The 26989-nt window shown below is 49.1% G+C and overlaps 3 protein-coding genes and 3 non-coding genes across 9 annotated transcripts in view; 1 reads left to right on the top strand and 5 right to left on the bottom strand.

Moving 5' to 3' along the window:
• The window catches only part of LOC137065434 (cingulin-like protein 1), a 50866-nt gene that overhangs the window by 3538 nt on the left and 20339 nt on the right, over positions 1-26989 (top strand). The window contains exons 2-6 of one of the 3 annotated variants that reach the window (XM_067437065.1): positions 21975-22151; positions 23253-23954; positions 24043-24137; positions 24208-24295; positions 26785-26984. In XM_067437065.1, coding sequence (XP_067293166.1) covers positions 23253-23954; positions 24043-24137; positions 24208-24295; positions 26785-26984 — 1085 coding nt within the window. In that variant the 5' untranslated portion in view covers positions 21975-22151. Of the gene's footprint in view, positions 1-16076; positions 16212-21974; positions 22152-23252; positions 23955-24042; positions 24138-24207; positions 24296-26784; positions 26985-26989 lie in introns of those variants that run through there. The other 2 variants (XM_067437066.1, XM_067437067.1) reach the window with 2 other exon arrangements.
• Positions 57-11151, bottom strand: zgc:114188 (40S ribosomal protein S17-like). Of its 2 annotated transcripts, XR_010901645.1 has the most exons (7): positions 11038-11151; positions 4079-4230; positions 3894-3999; positions 2335-2400; positions 1810-1893; positions 372-477; positions 57-74 (listed from the first exon to the last, which is right to left on the bottom strand). XR_010901645.1 is itself a non-coding variant. In XM_067437069.1 (5 exons), the coding sequence occupies exons 1-5, from the start codon at positions 11038-11040 to the stop codon at positions 1816-1818; spliced, it is 405 nt and encodes a 134-aa protein (XP_067293170.1). In that variant the 5' UTR covers positions 11041-11151; the 3' UTR covers positions 1779-1815. The 2 variants fall into 2 exon arrangements, 1 of the variants encoding a protein (XP_067293170.1); XM_067437069.1 differs by lacking the exons at positions 57-74; positions 372-477 and having other exon boundaries at positions 1779-1893.
• LOC137065605 (small nucleolar RNA SNORA71) lies at positions 185-306 on the bottom strand. The gene has a single exon (XR_010901673.1). It is a non-coding gene; the product is annotated as a small nucleolar RNA SNORA71 (small nucleolar RNA).
• On the bottom strand, positions 2097-2218 carry LOC137065604 (small nucleolar RNA SNORA71). Its single transcript, XR_010901672.1, has one exon. It is a non-coding gene; the product is annotated as a small nucleolar RNA SNORA71 (small nucleolar RNA).
• LOC137065608 (small nucleolar RNA SNORA71) lies at positions 3709-3830 on the bottom strand. Its single transcript, XR_010901675.1, has one exon. It is a non-coding gene; the product is annotated as a small nucleolar RNA SNORA71 (small nucleolar RNA).
• On the bottom strand, positions 15697-17151 carry pclaf (PCNA clamp associated factor). The gene is made up of 4 exons (XM_067437070.1): positions 16993-17151; positions 16324-16410; positions 15924-16098; positions 15697-15848 (listed from the first exon to the last, which is right to left on the bottom strand). The coding sequence occupies exons 1-4, from the start codon at positions 17036-17038 to the stop codon at positions 15812-15814; spliced, it is 345 nt and encodes a 114-aa protein (XP_067293171.1). The 5' UTR covers positions 17039-17151; the 3' UTR covers positions 15697-15811.

The following is a 26989-nucleotide window of genomic DNA, read 5'->3' as shown; positions in this document are numbered from 1 at the left end:
ATGCTCACCAGAAGCTTGAACATCTCCTTTGTGTCCGTGTCGACCTCGATGATCTCCTGATCCAGAGCGGAAACCTGCGGAAAAACAGCAGACCGTCAGAATCCACATCAGACCAGCCTAAACTAACCCAGACCAGCCTAAACTAACCCACATCTAATGCTGTGCTAATGCTAACGCTAGCGTGTGTGAGAAAGATTCAGGGTTTGTCAGGAACAGATCCAGCAAACACGGGAAAGACTTTCAGTTGCTCTTCCTGTAGTATCAATGGCCTGGAGACGGCACTCCACAGCCACTTTCGACACAGGTCATATGGTGGGAAGCAGTGCATTATGGGACAGGTCACATGTGGCGCAGTGCATTATGGGCCGTACCTCGGGCACGTAGTTGTCCCTGCGCTCGCGCTCCTCCTCCTGCAGTTTGATGGAGATGCCCCGCACCGGCCCCCTCTGGATGCGCTTCATTAGGTGCGTCACGTACCTGCACACACACAGGAAGTGACATCAGCGCCGGCCGACTCGAGCAATAAAGATGCTGAAGGTATGAAGATAATCGTTTGTGAACAAGACACCGGTCGAGCTGGATTTGAAGACACATTGAGAGTAAAACAATGCTGAGCTTCTACACTGGATCCGACAGGAATGGGGCAGCAATGGGAGTAACCCCTGTTTTTAATACGTGATAGTGTTGCACCGTTACAGATCGTATTGATTATGTGTGTCTAACAGAACATACCTCAGCACGCAGTCACAGGCGGGAGAATCCTTTATTGGTTGGTTTATTCAGACTTGTTGATTTGGGCTCAGACTCCCAGGGCTGTGTGTTTTCCAGACGGGCTACCAAAACACACGCCCGTCGGCAGGCGGAGAATCTCAAAAAGTGAAATAAGATTCACTTGATCTCCGTTGTGTGTGTGTGTGTGGTTTGCGCATATATCCACAGATCGGTTGAGCCAAGTAATAAAAATAAATAAATCATGGATGGATGAGATAAATAATGTTTTGTTTGATAAATACGTCCAAACCCTTTCAGAGATTTATTCCAGCCGCTTTCAAAACAATACTTCATTAAATATGCAAATCTTATCCAATCCTAGCCATGGACGTTAACTTCTAAGTCTTCGGTGCGGCACGCCCGTCTAAACCCAGCGTTCAGGAGAGTCTAACCCAGTGTAGAAGATAGCCCATGACTAACAGTTATGATGTTTTTGAATGTAACAACCATGCGAACGCTGACCTCAGACAACGGTATACATTTTTTTTTAAAGCCAGTTCGACACCTTTAAAACCTTACGCTGTAAGCATGTGGTGCACATTGCCTAATCGTAAGCTTGTTCAGAAATGGTGACATGTTAGGATATGTACTGAAAACTTAAGTTGGCCATTATCAAACCACTTAAGAAAACGCAACTAGATCCTAAAGAATTAGTCAATTACAGGCCAGTCTCGAATCTACTGTTTCTATCAAAAACACTAGAAAAGGCTGTGTCTTCACTACTATGCTCCTTTAGACAGAAATGTTACCTGTGAGGATTTCCAGTCAGGATTTAGACCGTATCATAGCACTGAGACTGCTCTAATTAGAGTTACAAATGATTTACTCTCATCATCTGATCGTGGTTGAGTCTCTCTATTAGTGTTACTCGATCTTAGCGCTGCATTCGATACTATCGACCACAATATTCTTCTGAATAGACTCGAGTTATGTTGGCGTTAGTGGAACTGCATTTGTGTCCTCATGTCACAAAAACATGCCCACACACACACACAGGAGTCCAGTGCTGGTTTTCCAGGGTTTATTGAGAGATATTACACGTGTTCAGACGCCGCGCGGGGTCTTGAAGTTCATGCCGACGGGAGGTTGGGTCACCTGGAGGTTCGACAGACTGCCGAAATCCTGTGGAACACACACACACACACATTAGTCACATCACTGCTCTGCACTCACCTGGGCTGGAATATCACGAGACTGGTGCATCATGGGAAACTGGAGCAGATCATGAGGGAAGGCTTGAACTGAACTACAGAACCATCACCACATGACCTCTCTAACGTACGTACACGCGTGCGTGCGTGCGTGTGCGCGCGCGCGCGAGTGTGTGTGAGAAAGATTCAGGGTTTGTCAGGAACAGATCCAGCAAACACGGGAAAGACTTTCAGTTGCTCTTCCTGTAGTATCAATGGCCTGGAGACGGCACTCCACAGCCACTTTCGACACAGGTCATATGGTGGGAAGCAGTGCATTATGGGACGCACAGGTCATATGGTGTGAAGCAGTGCATTATGGGACACAGGTCACATGGTGTGAAGCAGTGCATTATGGGACATGTATGCTCACCAGAAGCTTGAGCATCTCCTTTGTGTCCGTGTCGACCTCGATGATCTCCTGATCCAGAGCGGAAACCTGCGGAAAAACAGCAGACCGTCAGAATCCACATCAGACCAGCCTAAACTAACCCAGACCAGCCTTAACTAACCCCAGACCAGACCACCCTTAACTAACCCACATCAGACCACCCTTAACTAACCCACATCAGACCACCCTTAACTAACCCACATCAGACCACCCTTAACTAACCCCAGACAAGACCATCCTTAACTAACACAGACCAGCCTAAACTAACCCCAGACCAGACCACCCCAAACTAACCCACATCAGACCACCCCAAACTAACCCACATCAGACCACCCTAAACTAACCCAGACCACCCTTAACTAACCCCAGACCAGACCATCCTTAACTAACCCCAGACCAGACCAGCCTAAACTAACCCACATCAGACCACCCTAAACTAACCCACATCAGACCACCCTAAACTAACCCAGACCACCCTAAACTAACCCAGACCACCCTTAACTAACCCCAGACCAGACCATCCTTAACTAACCCCAGACCAGACCACCCCAAACTAACCCACATCAGACCACCCCAAACTAACCCACATCAGACCAGCCTAAACTAACCCCAGACCAGCCTAAACTAACCCACATCAGACCAGCCTAAACTAACCCCAGACCACCCCAAACTAACCCACATCAGACCACCCCAAACTAACCCACATCAGACCACCCCAAACTAACCCACATCAGACCAGCCTAAACTAACCCCAGACCACCCCAAACTAACCCACATCAGACCACCCCAAACTAACCCACATCAGACCACCCTAAACTAACCCAGACCACCCTTAACTAACCCCAGACCAGACCATCCTTAACTAACCCCAGACCAGACCAGCCTAAACTAACCCACATCAGACCACCCTAAACTAACCCACATCAGACCACCCTAAACTAACCCAGACCACCCTAAACTAACCCAGACCACCCTTAACTAACCCCAGACCAGACCATCCTTAACTAACCCCAGACCAGACCACCCCAAACTAACCCACATCAGACCACCCCAAACTAACCCACATCAGACCAGCCTAAACTAACCCCAGACCAGCCTAAACTGACCACCGACCAGACCAGCCTAAACTGACCCCAGACCAGACCAACCTAAACTGACCCCAGACCAGACCAGCCTAAACTGACGCGCGCATACAGTCAGACACACACGGTTGGTGGCTGTTAAGGTCAAGCACCGGAAAACTAGGAGTGTTGCCTCGGCAATAAAACAGAAAATTATAATATCAACAAGGAATAAATCAAAATAATGCGTTGCGTTTAACTGCTACAGCGCTGTGCTAATGCTAACGCTAGCGTGTGTGAGAAAGATTCAGGGTTGGTCAGGAACAGATCCAGCAAACACGGGAAAGACTTTCAGTTGCTCTTCCTGTTGTATCAATGGCCTGGAGACGGCACTCCACAGCCACTTTCGACACAGGTCACAGTGTGTAGCAGTGCATTATGGGACAGGTCAAATGTGGCGCAATGCATTATGGGCCGTACCTCGGGCACGTAGTTGTCCCTGCGCTCGCGCTCCTCCTCCTGCAGTTTGATTGAGATGCCGCGCACCGGCCCTCTCTGGATGCGCTTCATTAGGTGAGTCACGTACCTGCACACACACAGGAAGTGACATCAGCGCCGGCCGTGTGTGTGCTCCGCCTCCGTGTCCCAGCATGCACTGCGCTCACCCGGCGATCTTGTTGCGCAGCTTCTTGCTGGGGATGATGGCGATCTCCTCACACACTCGCTTGTTGGTGTGGAAGTCGTTGCCCAGGCGGGTGTAGTACTTCTCTATGATGACCCGCGCCGCCTTCTTCACGGTCTTCGTCCTGACACGGCCCTGAGCACCACAGAAGAGCACAGCGTCACACACCACAGAAGAAGAGCACAGCGTCACACACCACAGAAGAAGAGCACAGCGTCACACACCACAGAAGAAGAGCACAGCGTCACACCACAGAAGAAGAGCACAGCGTCACACCACAGAAGAAGAGCACACGTCACACACTCACACAACAGAACAACAGCGTCACTCACACAACAGAACAACAGCGTCACTCACACAACAGAACAACAACAGTGCCACTCACACAACAGAACAACAACAGTGCAACTCACACAACAGCGTCACTCACACAACAGAACAACAGCGCCACTCACAACAGAAGAACAACAACGTTACGCACACAACAGAACAGCGTCACAGAGTCACACACAAAAGAACAGCATCACACACAACAGAACAGCGTCACTCACACAGAAGAACAGCACACAACAGAACAGCGTCACTCACAACAGAAGAACAGCACACAACAGAACAGCGTCACACACACACTACAGAAGAACAGCGTCTCACACACACTACAGAAGAACAGCGTCACACACACACTACAGAAGAACAGCGTCACACACACACTACAGAAGAACAGCGTCACACACACACTACAGAAGAACAGCGTCACACACTACAGAAGAACAGCGTCACACACTACAGAAGAACAGCGTCACTCACTACAGAAGAACAGCGTCACTCACACAAAAGAACAACAGCGTCACACTACAGAAGAATAGCGTCACACTACAGAAGAATAGCGTCACACTACAGAAGAACAGCGTCACACACTAAAGAACAGCGTCACTCACACTAAAGAACAACAGCGTCACAATACAGAAGAACAGCGTCACTCACACAAAAGAACAACAGCGTCACACAATACAGAAGAACAGCGTCACTCACACAAAAGAACAGCGTCACACCACAGAAGAACAGCGTCACTCACACAAAAGAACAACAGCGTCACACTACAGAAGAACAGCGTCACACACACTACAGAAGAACAGTGTCACACACTAAAGAACAGCGTCACTCACAACAGAACAACAGCGTCACTCACACAACAGAACAACAGCGTCACTCACACAAAAGAACAACAGCGTCACACTACAGAAGAATAGCGTCACACTACAGAAGAACAGCGTCACTCACACAGAACAACAGCGTCACTCACACAGAACAACAGCGTCACTCACACTAAAGAACAACAGCGTCACAATACAGAAGAACAGCGTCACTCACACAAAAGAACAACAGCGTCACACAATACAGAAGAACAGCGTCACACCACAGAAGAACAGCGTCACTCACACAAAAGAACAACAGCGTCACACTACAGAAGAACAGCGTCACACACACTACAGAAGAACAGTGTCACACACTAAAGAACAGCGTCACTCACAACAGAAGAACAGCGTCACTCACAACAGAAGAACAGCGTCACTCACACAACAGAACAACAGCGTCACTCACACAACAGAACAGCGTCACTCACACAACAGAACAACAGCGTCACTCACACAAAAGAGCAACAGCCTCACACTACAGAAGAACAGCGTCACACACTAAAGAACAGCGTCACTCACAACAGAAGAACAGCGTCACTCACACAACAGAACAACAGCGTCACTCACACAACAGAACAACAGCGTCACTCACACAACAGAACAACAGCGTCACTCACACAACAGAACAACAGCGTCACACTACAGAAGAACAGCGTCACACTACAGAAGAACAGCGTCACTCACACAAGAGCAACAGCCTCACACTACAGAAGAACAGTGTCACACACTAAAGAACAGCGTCACTCACAACAGAAGAACAGCGTCACTCACACAACAGAAGAACAGCGTCACTCACACAACAGAACAACAGCGCCACTCACACAAAAGAGCAACAGCCTCACATTACAGAAGAACAGCGTCACACACTAAAGAACAGCGTCACTCACAACAGAAGAACAGCGTCACTCACACAACAGAACAACAGCGTCACTCACAAAAGAGCAACAGCCTCACATTACAGAAGAACAGCGTCACACACTAAAGAACAGCGTCACTCACAACAGAAGAACAACAGCTACACACTACAGAAGAACAACAGCATCACTCACACAACAGAAGAACAACAGCGTCACACACACTACAGAAGAACAGCATCACTCACACAACAGAAGAACAACAGCGTCACACTACACAAGAACCGAGTCACTCACAAAACAACAGTGTCACACTACAGAAGAACAACAGCTACACACACTACAGAAGAACAGCTTCACTCACACAACAGAAGAACACCACACTACAGAAGAACAGCTACACACACTACAGAAGAACAGCTTCACTCACACAACAGCGTCACACACAACAGAACAACAGCGCCACTCACAACAGAAGAACAACAGCGCCACTCACAACAGAAGAACAACAACGTTACACACACAACAGAACAGCGTCACACAGAGTCACTCACACAAAAGAACAGCATCACACACAACAGAACAGCGTCTCACACACACTACAGAAGAACAGCGTCTCACACACACTACAGAAGAACAGCGTCTCACACACACTACAGAAGAACAGCGTCTCACACACACTACAGAAGAACAGCGTCTCACACACACTACAGAAGAACAGCGTCTCACACACACTACAGAAGAACAGCGTCTCACACACACTACAGAAGAACAGCGTCTCACACACACTACAGAAGAACAGCGTCTCACACACACTACAGAAGAACAGCGTCTCACACACACTACAGAAGAACAGCGTCTCACACACACTACAGAAGAACAGCGTCTCACACACACTACAGAAGAACAGCGTCACACACACTACAGAAGAACAGCGTCACACACACACTACAGAAGAACAGCGTCACACACACACTACAGAAGAACAGCGTCACACACACACTACAGAAGAACAGCGTCACACACACACTACAGAAGAACAGCGTCACACACTACAGAAGAACAGCGTCACACACTACAGCGTCACACACTACAGAAGAATAGCGTCACACTACAGAAGAACAGCGTCACTCACACTAAAGAACAGCGTCACTCACACTAAAGAACAGCGTCACTCACACTAAAGAACAACAGCGTCACACACAATACAGAAGAACAGCGTCACTCACACAAAAGAACAGCGTCACACCACAGAAGAACAGCGTCACTCACACAAAAGAACAACAGCGTCACACTACAGAAGAACAGCGTCACACACACTACAGAAGAACAGTGTCACACACTAAAGAACAGCGTCACTCACAACAGAAGAACAGCGTCACTCACACAACAGAACAACAGCGTCACTCACAACAGAACAACAGCGTCACTCACACAACAGAACAACAGCGTCACTCACACAAAAGAGCAACAGCCTCACATTACAGAAGAACAGCGTCACACACTAAAGAACAGCGTCACTCACAACAGAAGAACAGCGTCACTCACAACAGAAGAACAGCGTCACTCACAACAGAAGAACAGCGTCACTCACACAAAAGAGCAACAGCCTCACACTACAGAAGAACAGCGTCACACACACTACAGAAGAACAGCGTCACTCACACAAGAGCAACAGCCTCACACTACAGAAGAACAGTGTCACACACTAAAGAACAGCGTCACTCACAACAGAACAACAGCGTCACTCACACAACAGAACAACAGCGTCACTCACACAACAGAAGAACAGCGTCACTCACACAACAGCGTCACTCACACAAAAGAACAACAGCGTCACACTACAGAAGAACAGCGTCACACACAAGAGCAACAGCCTCACACTACAGAAGAACAGTGTCACACACTAAAGAACAGCGTCACTCACAACAGAAGAACAGCGTCACTCACACAACAGAACAACAGCGCCACTCACACAAAAGAGCAACAGCCTCACATTACAGAAGAACAGCGTCACACACTAAAGAACAGCGTCACTCACAACAGAAGAACAGCGTCACTCACAACAGAAGAACAGCGTCACTCACACAACAGAACAACAGCGTCACTCACACAACAGAACAACAGCGTCACTCACACAACAGAACAACAGCGTCACACTACAGAAGAACAGCGTCACACTACAGAAGAACAGCGTCACTCACACAAGAGCAACAGCCTCACACTACAGAAGAACAGTCACACACTAAAGAACAGCGTCACTCACAACAGAAGAACAGCGTCACTCACACAACAGAACAACAGCGTCACTCACAAAAGAGCAACAGCCTCACATTACAGAAGAACAGCGTCACACACTAAAGAACAGCGTCACTCACAACAGAAGAACAGCGTCACTCACACAACAGAAGAACAGCGTCACTCACAAAAGAGCAACAGCCTCACATTACAGAACAACAGCGTCACACACTAAAGAACAGCGTCACTCACTACAGAAGAACAGCGTCACACACTAAAGAACAGCGTCACTCACAACAGAAGAACAACAGCTACACACTACAGAAGAACAACAGCATCACTCACACAACAGAAGAACAACAGCGTCACACACACTACAGAAGAACAGCGTCACTCACACAACAGAAGAACAACAGCGTCACACTACACAAGAACCGAGTCACTCACAAAACAACAGTGTCACACTACAGAAGAACAACAGCTACACACACTACAGAAGAACAGCTTCACTCACACAACAGAAGAACACCACACTACAGAAGAACAGCTACACACACTACAGAAGAACAGCTTCACTCACACAACAGCGTCACTCACACAACAGAACAACAGCGCCACTCACAACAGAAGAACAACAACGTTACACACACAACAGAACAGCGTCACACAGAGTCACTCACACAACAGAAGAACACCACACTACAGAAGAACAGCTACACACACTACAGAAGAACAGCTCACTCACACAACAGAAGAACCCCACACACAACAAGGGCAACGCTACACACACACAACAGAAGAGCACAGCTACACACACACACACAACAGAAGAGCTACACACACACACACACAACAGAAGAGCAACGCTACACACACACACACAACAGAAGAGCAACGCTACACACACACAACAGAAGAGCAACGCTACACACACACAACAGAAGAGCACAGCTACACACACACACAACAGAAGAGCAACGCTACACACACACACACACACACACAACAGAAGAGCAACGCTACACACACACACACAACAGAAGAGCACAGCTACACACACACACACAACAGAAGAGCACAGCTACACACACACACAACAGAAGAGCACAGCTACACACACACACACAACAGAAGAGCACAGCTACACACACACACACAACAGAAGAGCACAGCTACACACACACACAACAGAAGAGCACAGCTACACACACACACAACAGAAGAGCACAGCTACACACACACAACAGAACAGCTACACACTACAGAAGAGCAACGCTACACACACACAACAGAAGAGCACAGCTACACACACACAACAGAAGAACCCCACACACTACAGAAGAGCACAGCTACACACACACACAACAGAAGAGCACAGCTACACACACACACACACAACAGAAGAGCACAGCTACACACACACACACACAACAGAAGAGCACAGCTACACACACACACACACAACAGAAGAGCACAGCTACACACACACACACACAACAGAAGAGCACAGCTACACACACACACAACAGAAGAGCACAGCTACACACACACACACAACAGAAGAACACAGCTACACACACACACACAACAGAAGAGCACAGCTACACACACACACACAACAGAAGAGCACAGCTACACACACAACAGAAGAGCACAGCTACACACACACACACAACAGAAGAGCACAGCTACACACACACAACAGAAGAGCACAGCTACACACACACACAACAGAAGAGCACAGCTACACACACACAACAGAACAGCTACACACTACAGAAGAGCAACGCTACACACACACAACAGAAGAGCACAGCTACACACACACAACAGAAGAACCCCACACACTACAGAAGAGCACAGCTACACACACACACAACAGAAGAGCACAGCTACACACACACACACACAACAGAAGAGCACAGCTACACACACACACACACAACAGAAGAGCACAGCTACACACACACACACACAACAGAAGAGCACAGCTACACACACACACACACAACAGAAGAGCACAGCTACACACACACACACACAACAGAAGAGCACAGCTACACACACACAACAGAAGAGCACAGCTACACACACACACAACAGAAGAGCACAGCTACACACACACACACAACAGAAGAACACAGCTACACACACACACACAACAGAAGAACACAGCTACACACACACACACAACAGAAGAGCACAGCTACACACACACACACAACAGAAGAGCACAGCTACACACACACACAACAGAAGAGCACAGCTACACACACACACACACAACAGAAGAGCACAGCTACACACACACACAACAGAAGAGCACAGCTACACACACACAACAGAAGAGCACAGCTACACACACACACACAACAGAAGAACAGCGTCACACACAACAGAAGAACAGCGTCACACACAAGAGAAGAACACAGCTACACACAGCAGAAGAGCAGTTACACACACACAGGATCTGATCGGGTGTATCGATCAACACTCGCGCTGTAACCCGTCGCGCACACGCCTCTGGCGCGTCATTCTCTCAGACGCACGCGCCAAGGGAGATTGGCGTCAGATGGCGTGCGCGCGCGGAAGGACGGCGCGGGGCAGGAGGAGGATTACGGCGGATTCACGAGAGAGAAATAAGCGCTACCCACCATGATGAACCGGAGAGCGGAAAAGAAAGAGCTCGAGCGCGGCCGGAAGAGGAAGAGCCGGGCAGCGCGAGTGCCACTCACTGCCCTCCAGCGGTGGAGGAGCGCCACGGCAGCGCGCACTGACATCTCCCGCCAAAACACCACAAACATATGCGCTTTAGGAGCTCGAGACATGAAACATTGAGACATGTTCTCCTCAGTAAACTCACCTGTCACAGGTGCGTTCTCCAAACCTCTCCTTTGTGCTAGTAAGCTTCACATTAAATGAGCGCGACTCGTGATCGAGGGCAGATTAAGGGGTTAGTTCCCCCAGAAATGAAATGTCTGTCATTAACTCCTCCCCCTAATGTCGCTCCACACCCGTAAGACCTCCGTTCATCTTCACACACAGTTTAAGATATTTTATATTTAGTCCGAGAGCGTATGCAAGTGTATGCACACTATACTGTCCATGTCCAGAAAGGGAATAAAAACATCATCACAGTAGTCCATATGAGACATCAGTGGGTTAATTAGAGTCTCTTGAAGCATCCAAAATACATTTGGGTCCAAAAATAACAAAAACTACGACTTTATTCAGCATCAACTGTGTGAAGAGGAGCGGAGGTCTTACGGGTGTGGAGCGACATTAGGGAGAGTCACTAACGAAAGAAATTTCATTTGTGGGTGAACTGACCCTTTAAGAACAGCGGGCAATGATCTGGACTAGATAAACCTGGATCACATTAGCTCAATCCTGCTGATTCCAGTCAGGTGTGACACACTTTAATGAGGCAGAATCAGTGTTTCTCCAGTCTAGTAATAACATCTCACAGTATATACAGGTGCTTCTCAAAAAATTTGCATTTTGTGATAAAGTTCATTATTTTCCATAATTTAATGATAAAAATTAAACTTTCCTATATTTTAGATTCATTGCACACCAGCTGAAATATTTCAGGTCTTTTATTGTTTTAATGCTGATGATTTTGGCATACAGCTCATGAAAACCCCAAATTCCTGTCTCAAGTAATGAGCATATCAGGAAGCGGTTCTCTAAACGAGCTATTAACCTAATCATCTGAATCAACTAATGAACTCTAAACACCTGCAGAAGATTCCTGAGGCTTTTAAAAACTCCCAGCCTGGTTCATTACTCCAAACCGCAATCATGGGTCAGACTGCCGACCTGACTGCTGTCCAGAAGGCCATCATTGACACCCTCAAGCGAGAGGGGAAGACACAGAAAGACATTTCTGAACGAATAGGCTGTTCCCAGAGTGCTGTATCAAGGCACCTCAGTGGGAAGGAAAAAGTGTGGCAAAAAACGAGAAGATGTGAGCGGAGCCTGAGGAAGATTGTGGAGAAGGACCGATTCCAGACCTTGGGGGACCTGCGGAAGCAGTGGACTGAGTCTGGAGGAGAAACATCCAGAGCCGCCGTGCACAGGCGTGAGCAGGAAATGGGCTACAGGTGCCGCATTCCCCAGGTCAAGACACTTCTGGGCTACAGGTGCCGCATTCCCCAGGGCAAGACACTTCTGGGCTACAGGTGCCGCATTCCCCAGGTCAAGACACTTCTGGGCTACAGGTGCCGCATTCCACAGATCAAGACACTTCTGGGCTACAGGTGCCGCATTCCCCAGGTCAAGACACTTCTGGGCTACAGGTGCCGCATTCCCTAGGGCAAGACACTTCTGGGCTACAGGTGCCGCATTCCCCAGGTCAAGACACTTCTGGGCTACAGGTGCCGCATTCCCCAGGTCAAGACACTTCTGGGCTACAGGTGCCGCATTCCACAGATCAAGACACTTCTGGGCTACAGGTGCCGCATTCCCCAGGTCAAGACACTTCTGGGCTACAGGTGCCGCATTCCCTAGGGCAAGACACTTCTGGGCTACAGGTGCCGCATTCCACAGATCAAGACACTTCTGGGCTACAGGTGCCGCATTCCCCAGGGCAAGACACTTCTGGGCTACAGGTGCCGCATTCCACAGATCAAGACACTTCTGGGCTACAGGTGCCGCATTCCCCAGGGCAAGACACTTCTGGGCTACAGGTGCCGCATTCCCCAGGGCAAGACACTTCTGGGCTACAGGTGCCGCATTCCCCAGGGCAAGACACTTCTGGGCTACAGGTGCCGCATTCCACAGATCAAGACACTTCTGGGCTACAGGTGCCGCATTCCCCAGGTCAAGACACTTCTGGGCTACAGGTGCCGCATTCCCCAGGGCAAGACACTTCTGGGCTACAGGTGCCGCATTCCCCAGGGCAAGACACTTCTGGGCTACAGGTGCCGCATTCCACAGATCAAGACACTTCTGGGCTACAGGTGCCGCATTCCCCAGGGCAAGACACTTCTGGGCTACAGGTGCCGCATTCCACAGATCAAGACACTTCTGGGCTACAGGTGCCGCATTCCCCAGGTCAAGACACTTCTGGGCTACAGGTGCCGCATTCCACAGATCAAGACACTTCTGGGCTACAGGTGCCGCATTCCCCAGGTCAAGACACTTCTGGGCTACAGGTGCCGCATTCCCTAGGGCAAGACACTTCTGGGCTACAGGTGCCGCATTCCACAGATCAAGACACTTCTGGGCTACAGGTGCCGCATTCCCCAGGGCAAGACACTTCTGGGCTACAGGTGCCGCATTCCCTAGGGCAAGACACTTCTGGGCTACAGGTGCCGCATTCCCCAGGTCAAGACACTTCTGGGCTACAGGTGCCGCATTCCCCAGGTCAAGACACTTCTGGGCTACAGGTGCCGCATTCCCCAGCGCAAGACACTTCTGGGCTACAGAGAAGCAGCACTGCACTGGTGCTCAGGGGTCCAAAGTACTTTTTTCGGATGAACCCCATAGAGAATCTGTGGGATATTGTGAAGAGAAAGTTGAGAGACGCGAGACCCAACACTCTGGATGAGCTTAAGGCCGCTATCGAAGCATCCTGGGCCTCCAGAACACCTCAGCAGTGCCACAGGCTGATCGCCTCCAGAACACCTCAGCAGCGCCACAGGCTGATCGCCTCCAGAACACCTCAGCAGCGCCACAGGCTGATCGCCTCCAGAACACCTCAGCAGCGCCACAGGCTGATCGCCTCCATGCCACGCTGCACTGAAGCAGTCATTTCTGCTAAAGGATTCCCCACCAAGTGTTGAGTGCAGAACTGAACACCATTATCTGAAGGTTTTTTTTTTTTTTTAATTAAAAACACTTCTCTTTTATTGGTCGGATGAAATATGCTAATTTTTTGAGACAGGAATTTGGGGTTTTCATGAGCTGTGTGCCAAAATCATCAGCATTAAAACAATAAAAGACCTGAAATATTTCAGCTGGTGTGCAATGAATCTAAAATATATGAAAGTTTAATTTTTATCATTACATTATGGAAAATAATGAACTTCATCACAATATGCTAATTTTTTGAGAAGGACCTGTACAGCTTTATACATCCCTGTCATAACGCTGCTTCACCTCTCGTGTTAACTATACCTGCGTGTGTGTTCATCACGTGAGCTGAAGAGCTGGGGCCTTTTGCACAGAACTAGGATAAGGGATTAATTTGGGATATCTTGGTGATCTTGTCATCTGTGTGCTAAGTTTAGTCCACCGCTGTGGTAACCGTATCCTGAAGGCACACTCACAGCAAGAACGATAACTATATTAGCGGATAAACTGAGCCAGGATCACCAAGATATCCCGCTTAATCCCTTACCCTAGTTTTGTGCAATAGGCCCCTGTGGAGCTTTAAGGGTTAGTTTAATATGGAAGAACTATAACACCAGTGTTAGATTAAAGGGTTAGTTTCCCCAATAATGAAATGTGTGTCATTATCTCCTCTCCCTAATGTCACTTCACACCCGTAAGACCTCCGTTCATCTTCACACACAGTTTAAGATATTTTATATTTAGTCCGAGAGTGTATGCAAGTGTATGCACACTATACTGTCCATGTCCAGAAAGGGAATAAAAACATAATCACAGTAGTCCATATGAGACATCAGTGGGTTAATTAGAGTCTCTTGAAGCATCCAAAATACATTTGGGTCCAAAAATAACAAAAACTACGACTTTATTCAGCATTGGCTTCTCTTCCGCGTTTGTGTTCAATCCTCAAATAAAGATTCAAACGGTTATGAATCAGCGAATCAACTCATGATTCGGATCGCCAATGACTCGTGATTTCAACAGTTTGACACGCGATCCGAATCACTAATCAATTCACTGACTCATAACCGTTTGAATCTTTATTTGAGGATTGAACACAAACGCGGAAGAGAAGCCAATGCTGAATAAAGTCGTAGTTTTTGAACAAAATGTATTTGATTCTTCAAAAAGGTCTGATTGGAGGATGGATCTGACCCTTATGATGCGTTCAGTGGCGTGACCCCTGCGGTCTGAGCGTTAACAGGCGACGCTTCAAATGATCAGTGTAGCCTCTGTAACTATAGCCTACACTAGCTACAGTAGAAGACTTCAGACCATCCAGCCGTTAAAAACTAATAAATAATGTCCTATATTATTGTCACAGCAGTCAGAGAGTTCTCCCACCACCAGGATTAAAGTTTATGGCAAATAATTGTATCAATTCCCAGAAGTAAACACGACAGTATTTACCTCGGAAACTCATATTTACGCTAATTCTACATCCGGAGATTTATGGCAGACACCAGTCAGCAAACTCTGAAAAACTCATTTTATTAAACTTCTGTACAAATTGAACCACACATTCCATTAAAAATATTTACAGATGTACACTTAAAACTGCCATGCGTCGCTGAAACGGGAGTCCCGTAATTATTCGTCGTCGTCCTCGTCGATGATTGGTCTGGACCTGAAACACAGAGCACACAGAGGTCAGATGTGTCCAGCGGAGGCGGGGCTTGACCACAGGAAGCTGAATACTCACTTCCTGGGAGCTTTGGTGACTCCGCTGCCCCCCGCCTCCTCATCGTCAGACGCGGGATGAAGGTTCTCCTTCTCCGGCTTTCGGCCAGGACCACCGAAGAAGTCCCCGATGCCCTTCTGCCAGGTCGGAGTGGGGCGCGGGCACACGGGGTTCCCTCCGGCGTACTTGCCCTTAGCTGACCACACACACACACACACACACAGGTCACCCAATACGCCGTATACAGAGAGAAAAACCCATGCCATATAGGAAATCTGGAGGAAAACATGGCCTCTTGATTCCCCAGCGGTGAGAAAAACACCACAGATGTTCTAAATCTAAGACTAGTCAAATGCATCTTGTAAACTTAAATTAAAACAAAAACGGGTTGTGCACAAGAAGGTTGTGCGCGCGCACTCACCAGGCGTTCCCGACTGCGCGCCCCCGCTCTGCGAGTTCACGGATCCAGACGCGCCGAGTGACTTCCGGGGCGCGGAAGCTGCAACAGCTGAAACACAAAACAAAATAAAATACACAAAAATGACCAATCGCGTCGAGTAAATGCTGCACAACACGCCATACACAGCCTGAATGACGCGACTTCCGCTCGCTTCTCGGCGTCTCTTTGTGACGCGACGCGGATGAATGTGAAAGTGGCGCCATTTCATCCAGTCTCCATTAAACTCTTTAACACGACTAATGAAGCGCTAACATTAACTCTTAGCGTACAAACAGTGATAATGAAACCACTCCAGCGGTTAAAACACGCATTTAATAACCTATACGAATAACACAGCATTAACAGCTGGACAAACAATAGCGCCGACTGGACAAAACAACCGCGCGTTTAATGATGTTTACCACTAAATACTGCTCTGAGGTGAAGGTTATAACCGCTCTGCTGAAGCTGAGGTGAAGGTTATAACCGCTCTGAGGCGTAACGTTATATGTCGCGACACAAATGGCGGGAGATGAGTGATAAACGCTTGCTCGAGCTCAGCTACAGCTCAACAGAAATGCCACTAACAGCACCGCTAGGAGAGAATGTTATACGCTATAACAGCACGATTATCACCGCTTATAGCCTTACCTTTCCTGTAGGATCCGGGAACGCTATCGGCTTTAGTTCGCACCATCGCGCTCGCGAGTGTGTGTGTGTTCAGTGTTCGCACGATTCTGCAGAACTGACGGAATAAAGCTCGCGTCTCCCGCCTTCTTTTTAAAAGAGAAGCCGGATCTCATGGCGTCACGGACCGCCGGCCAATGGCTGGCCAGGAAACTGGGCCTCGTGACTGCAGATTACGCCACTCCCATTTTAAAGGACGTTCACGACAGCAACACAAAAACAGCCTTACAAAAGAGTTCCCATGGTAACAGTTCATTCTGGGACTGACCCATAGCGATCCCTTCTATTACTGTATATAATCTCATTCTTTAGGAGTACGGTTGGCACGTTTGTGTGTGTGTGTGTGTACTGAGAGCTCATTGATGGTGTGTGTCGTGTGTGTGAAGCGCTGATCTCGCGCCGTCCTCCACCAATCCACTGTCGGCGTCACTCCTTACGTCAGGCATGGAAACGGAGGAAAAATGACCGAGCTACGTTCACAATGCCACCAATTGTGTGTGTGTGTGTGTGAGAGAGAGAGAGAGAGAGAGAGAGAGAGAGAGAGAGAGAGAGAGAGAGAGAGAGAGAGAGAGAGAGAGAGAGAAAGAGAGAGAGAGAGAGAGAGAGAAAGAGAGAGAGAGAGAGAGAATGTGTGTGTGTGTGTGAGAGAGAGAGAGAATGTGTGTGTGTGTGTGTGTGTGTGTGTGTGTGTGTATGTCATGCCAGAGAAAAAACCGTGAGAGTGTGTCTAGAGATGTAATTATATTAATTGCGTTGGATTATCCAGACCGACCGCTTCAGAGTTAGCGGCTCAGTTTGAGGCTTTGCTAGCGATTCTGGAGACACATGTTAAAAAGAAGAACACTAATTTCTGTGAATCAATTGATCCCGAAGTATGTCTATGGATCCGATCACACACACACACACACACACACACACACACACACACACACACACACACACACACACACACACACACACACACACACACACTGAGACAGAGCTTTTCAGAGACTTGGTTTTGCTATAATTACAGCTGTGATATAATAATAATTGTGGTATTTTGCATGTATGGTGGCTCTGAGTTGTCAAAACGTCTCTCAAAATGCATTTTTACGGATGCGAAAACGCAGAAAGTCGAACCTGTTCCGAATTTTTTTTTTGACGGACGAAAGTTTCAGAGGCAGCGTGATCGACATAACGTGAGGTCGAATTTATTTTTTGACGTGCGTAAATTTCGCGTGCAAATTACCGACTCAGTGTGCAAAGGCCCTAACCCTCAGGTTTTATTCTGCAGAAGCGCTTTACTCTTAGCAGTGTGAACATTAAACTAACACTTTAAACACACTTATAATGTATCTAATATGACAAACACACTTCTTTACCCAAGCGGGTAATCTAGCGCTCGGAAAGCGTTCCACCCATAGGGGCGGCCATTGCTAACCAAGCCATCACCTGCTGTTAGCATCCCATTGACTCCCATTCATTTTTGAGTCACTTTGACAGTGAATAACTTTACATCTGAGGCGTTTAAAGACTCCATTTGTCCGTTGGTTATTTATAAAGAAACACGACAATGCATAAAAGGCTCCGTTACCTTGTATCTTACACTATCGCCCCATAGAAGCTGTTTTTGTAAAAATAGGCTAACGATTGCGTCATAACCAACGCGACTCTGTCGCACAGTTGAGAAATTACCGTATAGACCTGAGGAGACGCTCGCAGGCAATCTTTACTGTCTATGAGGCCGTCGGGGGGACGTGGAGACATGTCCTGGAGACTAGTCTGATAAAGTCAAGGGGGAAGAATGAGGAGAAGCCCATAGTGAGCCAAAAGCAGAAAATATTTAAACAACGTGATTCAGATTTCACTTTCCACAACTACTAGAAGACCTACAGCTGTCAGACAGGAGGCTCACGTCACATCTGCGTCCTCACACACACACACACACACACACACACACACACACACACACACACACACACACACACACACACACACACACACACACTACGTCCTCAAGCTCAGTCTGAGCCGCCGCAGCTCGCTCAGCCATCAGGAAGTGAGTGCCTCTGATTGGCCTCATTTTTCCGCCGCTGAAGTCAATGGGAACGCTCTGTCCATTTCTTTTACTGTCTATGGCTTTACCTTATAATCATGGCCGGAAACGCGGAAGTGCGCCGCCAGCGACTGTGTCCCGTCCCGTCATAATAAACGTCCCGGTACTCGCGAGCCGTGTGTTTGTGGATCAATCGCTCCAGCGGCCGTGCTCAGCTCCACAACACTCGCTCCTGTACTACAGTAGCGTTAATAACCGCATTAATGAACGTGATTTCTGCCCGAGTCCTGTTCTTCACCGGCTGTGAGGTGAAGACCACATGTCCCAAGATGCTGCGCTCACACCTGCCGTCATCTGGGCTCACACCTGCCGTCATCTGCGCTCACACCTGGCGTCATCTGCGCTCACACCTGGCGTCATCTGCGCTCACACCTGCCGTCATCTGCGCTCACACCTGCCGTCATCTGCGCTCACACCTGCCATCATCTGCGCTCACACCTGCCGTCATCTGCGCACACACCTGCCGTCATCTGCGCTCACACCTGCCGTCATCTGCGCTCACACCTGCCGTCATCTGCGCTCACACCTGCCGTCATCTGCGCTCACACCTGCCGTCATCTGCGCACACACCTGCCGTCATCTGCGCTCACACCTGCCGTCATCTGGGCTCACACCTGGCGTCATCTGCGCTCACACCTGCCGTCATCTGTGCTCACACCTGCCGTCATCTGCGCTCACACCTGCCGTCATCTGCGCTCACACCTGCCGTCATCTGCGCTCACACCTGCCGTCATCTGCGCTCACACCTGCCGTCATCTGCGCTCACACCTGCCGTCATCTGCGCTCACACCTGCCGTCATCTGCGCTCACACCTGCCGTCATCTGCGCTCTCACCTGCCGTCATCTGCGCTCACACCTGCCGTCATCTGCGCTCACACCTGCCGTCATCTGCGCTCACACCTGCCGTCATCTGGGCTCACACCTGCCGTCATCTGGGCTCACACCTGCCGTCATCTGCGCTCACACCTGCCGTCATCTGCGCTCACGCCTGCCGTCATCTGCGCTCACACCTGCCGTCATCTGCGCTCACACCTGCCGTCATCTGCGCTCACGCCTGCCGTCATCTGGGCTCACACCTGCCGTCATCTGGGCTCACACCTGCCGTCATCTGCGCTCACACCTGCCGTCATCTGCGCTCACGCCTGCCGTCATCTGCGCTCACACCTGCCGTCATCTGCGCTCACACCTGCCGTCATCTGCGCTCACGCCTGCCGTCATCTGCGCTCACACCTGCCGTCATCTGGGCTCACACCTGGCGTCATCTGCGCTCACACCTGCCGTCATCTGCGCTCACACCTGCCGTCATCTGCGCTCACGCCTGCCGTCATCTGCGCTCACTCCTGCCGTCATCTGCGCTCACACCTGCCGTCATCTGCGCTCACACCTGCCGTCATCTGCGCTCACACCTGCCGTCATCTGCGCTCACACCTGCCGTCATCTGGGCTCACACCTGCCGTCATCTGCGCTCACACCTGCCGTCATCTGCGCTCACACCTGCCGTCATCTGCGCTCACACCTGCCGTCATCTGCGCTCACACCTGCCGTCATCTGGGCTCACACCTGCCGTCATCTGCGCTCACACCTGCCGTCATCTGGGCTCACACCTGCCGTCATCTGCGCTCACACCTGCCGTCATCTGCGCTCACACCTGCCGTCATCTGGGCTCACACCTGCCGTCATCTGCGCTCACACCTGCCGTCATCTGCGCTCACACCTGCCGTCATCTGCGCTCACACCTGCCGTCATCTGGGCTCACACCTGCCGTCATCTGCGCTCACACCTGCCGTCATCTGCGCTCACGCCTGCCGTCATCTGCGCTCACGCCTGCCGTCATCTGCTCTCACACCTGCCGTCATCTGCGCTCACACCTGCCGTCATCTGCGCTCACACCTGCCGTCATCTGCGCTCACGCCTGCCGTCATCTGCGCTCACGCCTGCCGTCATCTGCGCTCACACCTGCCGTCATCTGGGCTCATGCCTGCCGTCATCTGCGCTCACACCTGCCGTCATCTGCGCTCACGCCTGCCGTCATCTGCGCTCACGCCTGCCGTCATCTGCGCTCACGCCTGCCGTCATCTGCGCTCACGCCTGCCGTCATCTGCGCTCACGCCTGCCGTCATCTGGGCTCACGCCTGCCGTCATCTGCGCTCACGCCTGCCGTCATCTGCGCTCACGCCTGCCGTCATCTGGGCTCACACCTGCCGTCATCTGCGCTCACGCCTGCCGTCATCTGGGCTCACACCTGCCGTCATCTGCGCTCACACCTGCCGTCATCTGCGCTCACACCTGACATCATGACCCTTTAAGATGGTAGTCTGCAGTTTTGCAGATGCTGGACACGGTTACAGTACAAGACCAAACCGCTCCGTCTGAAAGTTGCCTCGTCAGACTGTTCCTGCAGCTCTGTGTTTATTTACTCACACACACACACACACACACACACACCTGGATAAACCTGTTCATCACAGAGTCTGTAAGCGTTTTCCACTCTCAGGACCTGTTGATCTGTGTGTGTGTGTGTGTGTGTGTGTGTGTGTGTGTGTGTGTGTGTGTGTGTGTGTGTGTGTGTGTGTGTGTGTGTGTGTGTGTGTGTGTGTGTGAACTGAGATGATGCTGTAATGTCTCCTCATCTTTTGGCAGACTCAGCAGATTAACAGGTCCTTCATCAAAGCAGATGTTCCTCTGTCTTACTCAGAGTGTGCTAAATCACTTTTATTGCCAATTACACATTTAACCCATTCATGTTTTAAAATAAAGTTCATTGTTACGATGGATCTAAACTATGGTGTCTCCAAAGAAGAGAATCCCAGTTATTGGCAAAATATCATCTGTTTAAAATCTGTTTCAGGGCCGAAAAGAAAATGTTCTTAATTAAAGTCAGTTGTTCTGGGTGTGGGCGGTCCCCAGAGGCTCAGGGGCGGGGCCTCGCAACTCTTGTCCAATCAGAGCCCGGGGGCGGGGCTACAGCCGCTCAGATCCCAGAGTTTCTCAGCTGAAGTTCTGCAGTGGAGCTGAAGCTGAGGCGGTAAGATCCTTCTCTCTCTCTCGTGTGTGTGTGTGTGTGTGTGGTGTGAGCCTGTTTATGTGGTTTATGAGGACACAAATTTGTATAACTACATGGGTATTACACTGGTATTACACTATAAAGGTGGTTTATGAGGACATATCAAATGTCCTCATAATTCAAATGGCCTTAAAAACATACTAAATGATGTTTTTTGAGAAAGTAAAAATGCAGAATGTTTCCAGTGATGGGTAGGTTTAGGGGCAGTGTGTGTGTGTGTGTGTGTGTGTGATGGGTAGGTTTAGGGGCAGTGTAGGGGGATATGAAAGACGGTTTGTACAGTATAAAAACCATTACGCCTATGGAGAGTCCCTGTAAACCACATAGACCAACGTGTGTGTGTGTGTGTGTGTGTGTGTGTGTGTGTCTTTGTGTGTGTGTCTGTCTGTCTGTCTGTCTGTGTGTGTGTGTGTGTGTGTGTGTGTGTGTGTGTGTGTGTGTGTGTGTGAGAGAGAGAGAGAGAGAGAGAGAGAGAGAGAGAGAGAGAGAGAGAGAGAGAGTGTTTCCCTACTGTCCACCACAGTGACGCCCAGTATATATACACACACACATACATACTGAGGGTCACTGTGGTATATGTATATTTATTAAAACACTGTGGTATCAAATATTCTAATTTGTTAAATTATGTTATATTGTGTTGTAATATTTTCTTCAATTTCTTTATTATGACCATTATTATTATTTATGCTCATATGTATTATTAATGTTATTCCTTACTTTGGCAATATTGTATTTTTTTACATCCATGCCAATAAAGCAATCTTGAATTGAATTGAGTGTGTGTGAGAGAGAGAGTGTGTGTGTGTGTGTGTGTGTGTGTGTGTGTGTGTGTGCGCGTGTGTTTGTGTGTGTGAGAGAGAGAGTAAGTGTCTATGCTCGTGTGTGTGTGTGTGTGTGTCGTCATCACGCTCTCTGCTCTGTTTCTGCTGTAAACACTCATTGTTCCTTTTGCTGATGTCAGAGTGTGTACTGAGGGCTCATTGATGGTGTGTGTGTGTGTGTGTGTGTGTGTGTGTGTGTACTGACTTTCACTGATGGTGTGTGTGTGTGTGTGTGTAGATGGAGTCATTCAGACGCTCTCCTCTCCGTGACTCAGGCTCTTTCGGGGTGAAGCTGCATCTGCAGGGCGTCTCCGGCCGGCATGTGGTGCTGAAGGCTCAGGGGTTAGGGCCATCTCCAGACGCTCCGGGATCTCAGGGGATCCACTCGCAGGGATCTCTGGGATCTCAGGGGATCCACTTGCTGGGATCTCTGGGATCTCAGGGGATCCACTCGCAGGGATCTCAGGGGATCCACTCGCAGGGATCTCAGGGGATCCACTCGCAGGGATCTCAGGGGATCCACTCGCAGGGATCTCCGGGATCTCAGGGGATCCACTTGCTGGGATCTCCAGACTATCCTGACGTGTTCCCAGCGGAGCAGCGGCAGCAGGAGTTTGTGTCCAGGATGAGCGGCGCCGCCTCCAGCGCTCCGACTCCGGATCATTACAGATCCCTGAGGGCCGTCGGCAGCTCTTCCTCACCTGTGATGGTGAAGAGGGCCCGGATCCCGGTGCCCGGAGTCGGATTAGCGGGATTAGCGGAGCCGTGTGTGGAGAGCGTTCCCTGCCAGCCGTCCCACATCATCTGCAGGCCCAGCCAATCCCCTCGGCCCCGGCTCTCACCTGAGGAGAAGAGGACCAGATCCTCTCCAGAGGTCATCAGGGTCGGCTCTACATCTGCAGGGTCAGAGGTCAAAGACGAGACAGAGAGAGCGGCTCAGGTAAACACAGTTCAGATGAGACCTGATCTAGATGTGAAGCGTTGCGCGTGTTTAACGGGCTGTGTGTGCGTGTGTGCGCGTGTGTAAGGCCACTCCGGACCTCTTGAAGGGACAGCGAGAGCTTCCGGATCCGCCTGATGAGGAAGCTGTTAAACTGCTGATGGTCCGCTTCCTGAAGGATGGGTGAGCGGCTCAGAGCTCCAGAAGCGGGTCAGTACTGTAGGCCAGCATTAATCCCTCTGGTTTCCCTCAGGTCCTGTGGAGGCGAACCTGCTGTCCAGAGACAGGTGGAGCTGATGTTCAACCAGATCAACACACTGAAGCTCAGTGCTCTGGAGGAGGTGACCAGCACACACACACACACACACATTCTGACTTGTGCGTTTGTGCAGGCGCAGAGTTTTTCTTGACCACCAAATTAATAATACAGCACTTTTAGCTCGCGCAAGAGATATGCTTCCTAATGCTAGAGTTTAGGAGCTAAATAGGAAAAGGATCGACCGCCTGCAGTTGATTTAGATATTCTAGGTATGATCAACTGGCCAGAGTTTAGAGACCGCAGTAGACGTGATGGAGTATAATGTGTTAAGAGCTCGCTTAAGTACTGGAGCTAAACCATTTAGTGCTTTGAGTAATAAGCAGGATTTTAAAATGTATGCGATGTTTAATAGGGAGCCAGTGCAGTGTTGACAGAACTGGACTAATATGATCATACTTCCTGGTTCTAGTAAGAACTCGAGCTGCTGCGTTTTGGACCAGCTGGAGTTTGTTTATTAAGCGAGCAGGGCAACCACCCAGTAGAGCATTGCAATAATCTAGTTACATTTGTAAGCTTCAGGTCGTGTAGAAATATAGAGCTGAGTATCGTCATCATAACAATGAAAACTAATGCCATGCTTCCTAATGATGTCAGGAAACGGGTCTAAAATAGCCTTTAAAATGAAAACTCTCATCAAATATGACATGAAATACACAATTGATGAAATAATGGAATGCAATCAAAACATATAAACCTAATTTAATGCAACTATTTACAGTGAGGAAAATAAGTATTTGAACATCCTGCTATTTTGCAAGTTCTCCCAGATGGAAATCATGGAGGGTCTGAAATTGTCATCGTAGGTGCATGTCCACTGAGAGAGACATAAATCCAGAAATCACAATATATGATTTTTTAACTGTGTATTTGTATAATACAGCTGCTAATAAGTATTTGAACACCTGTCTATCAGCTAGATTTCTGACCCTCAGACCTGTTAGTCTGCCTTTAAAATGTCCACCTCAACTCCATTTATTATCCTACATTAGATGCTCCTGTTTGAGGTCGTTAGCTGCAAAAACACACCTGTCCACCCCATACAATCAGCAAGAGTCCCACTACTAACATGGCCAAGACCACAGAGCTGTCCAAAGACACGAGAGACACACTCATACACCTCCACCAGGCTGGAAAGGGCTCCGGGGAAATGGCCAAGACCAAAGAGCTGTCCAAAGACACGAGAGACACTCACACACCTCCACAAGGCTGGAGAGGGCTCCGGGGAAATGGCCAAGCAGCTCGGTGAAAAAAGGTCCACTGTTGGAGCAATCATTAGAAAATGGAAGAAGCTAAACATGACTTTCAATCTCCCTCAGACTGGGGCTCCATGCCAGATCTCACCTCGTGGGTCTCAATGATCCTAAGTTGAGAAATCAGCCCAAACTACACGGAGGAGCTGGCCAATGACCTGAGAAGAGCTGGGACCACCGTTTCCAAGGTTACTGTTGGTAATAACGACGTCATGGTTTGAAATCATGCATGGCACGGAAGGTTCCCCTTAAACCGGCACATGTTCAGGCCCGTCTGAAGTTTGCCAATAACCATTTGGATGACCCAGAGCAGTCATGGGAGAAAGTCATGTGGTCAGATGACACCAAAATATAACGTTTTGGTCATAATTCCACTAAACGTGGAGGAAGAATGATGAGTACCATCCCAAGAACACCATCCCTACTGTGAACCATGGGGGTGGCAGCATCATGCTGTGGGGGTGTGGGAGAGCCACTTTCAGGAGTGCCTCTGTAAGAAGCATATGAAGGTTCTGCCGTGGCCTAGCCAGTCTCCAGACCTAAACCCAATAGAGAATCTTTGGAGGAGCTCAAACTTTGTGTTTCTCAGAGACAGGCCAGAAACCTGACGGATCTAGAGAAGATCTGTGTGGAGGAGTGGGCCAGAAACCTGACGGATCTAGAGAAGATCTGTGTGGAGGAGTGGGCCAGAAACCTGACGGATCTAGAGAAGATCTGTGTGGAGGAGTGGGCCAGAAACCTGACGGATCTAGAGAAGATCTGTGTGGAGGAGTGGGCCAGAATGCCTCCTGCAGTGCAAACCTGCTGAAGAACTACAGCAAACGCTTGACCTCTGGAAACGCAAACAAAGGCTACTGGACCAAATATTAACATTGATTTTCTCTGTTCTTCAAATACTTATTTGCAGCTGTGTCATGCAAATAAATAGTTACAAAATCATACATTGGGATTTCTGGATTTTTTTTAGATTATGTCTCTCACAGTGGACATGCACCTACGATGACAATATCAGACCCTCCATGATTTCCAACTGGGAGAACTTGCAAAATAGCAGAGTGCTCAAATACTTATTTTCCTCACTGTATTACTTGATTTATTACAACACGTTTAATACATTAATTATTGATTTATTTTAGTCTGTTAAACCCCTCCATCAGCTAGTGCTGTGTGTGTGTGTGTGTGTGTGTGTGTGTGTGTGTGTGTGTGTGTGTGTGTGTGTGTGTGTGTGTGTGTGTGTGTGTGTGTGTGTGTGTGTGTGCAGAACCACCAGAATCTGCTTGATCAGGAAGAGGAGAGAGGCGTCGAGCTGAAGCGACTCCAGGGGGCGCTAGAGAGAAGTGAGCAGGAGCAGGTGGAGCTGAAGCGACTCCAGGGGGCGCTAGAGAGGAGCGAGCAGGAGCAGGTGGAGCTGAGACTCCAGCTCACTGACATGGAGAAGGAGCTGCAGACGTCCCTCGACCAGTGAG

Source organism: Pseudorasbora parva, chromosome 25 (assembly GCF_024679245.1).
Source record: "Pseudorasbora parva isolate DD20220531a chromosome 25, ASM2467924v1, whole genome shotgun sequence".
Lineage (NCBI taxonomy): Eukaryota > Metazoa > Chordata > Actinopteri > Cypriniformes > Gobionidae > Pseudorasbora > Pseudorasbora parva.
The sequence above is the reverse complement of the archived record's forward strand: the minus strand, read 5'-3'. Positions and strand labels throughout refer to the sequence as shown.

Coding starts and splice junctions, on each gene's coding strand:
- zgc:114188 (XM_067437069.1), bottom strand. Junction 4,000..4,078: donor CTGCGCAACAAGATCGCCGG/GTGAGCGCAGTG, acceptor GTGTGTGTGCAG/GTACGTGACTCACCTAATGA. Junction 1,894..2,334: donor AGGAGATGCTCAAGCTTCTG/GTGAGCATACAT, acceptor TGTGTTCCACAG/GATTTCGGCAGTCTGTCGAA.
- pclaf (XM_067437070.1), bottom strand. CDS start 17,038: ATGGTGCGAACTAAAGCCGATAGCGTTCCCGGATCCTACAGGAAAG. Junction 16,411..16,992: donor TCCCGGATCCTACAGGAAAG/GTAAGGCTATAA, acceptor TTTGTGTTTCAG/CTGTTGCAGCTTCCGCGCCC. Junction 15,849..15,923: donor GTCACCAAAGCTCCCAGGAA/GTGAGTATTCAG, acceptor TCTGTGTTTCAG/GTCCAGACCAATCATCGACG.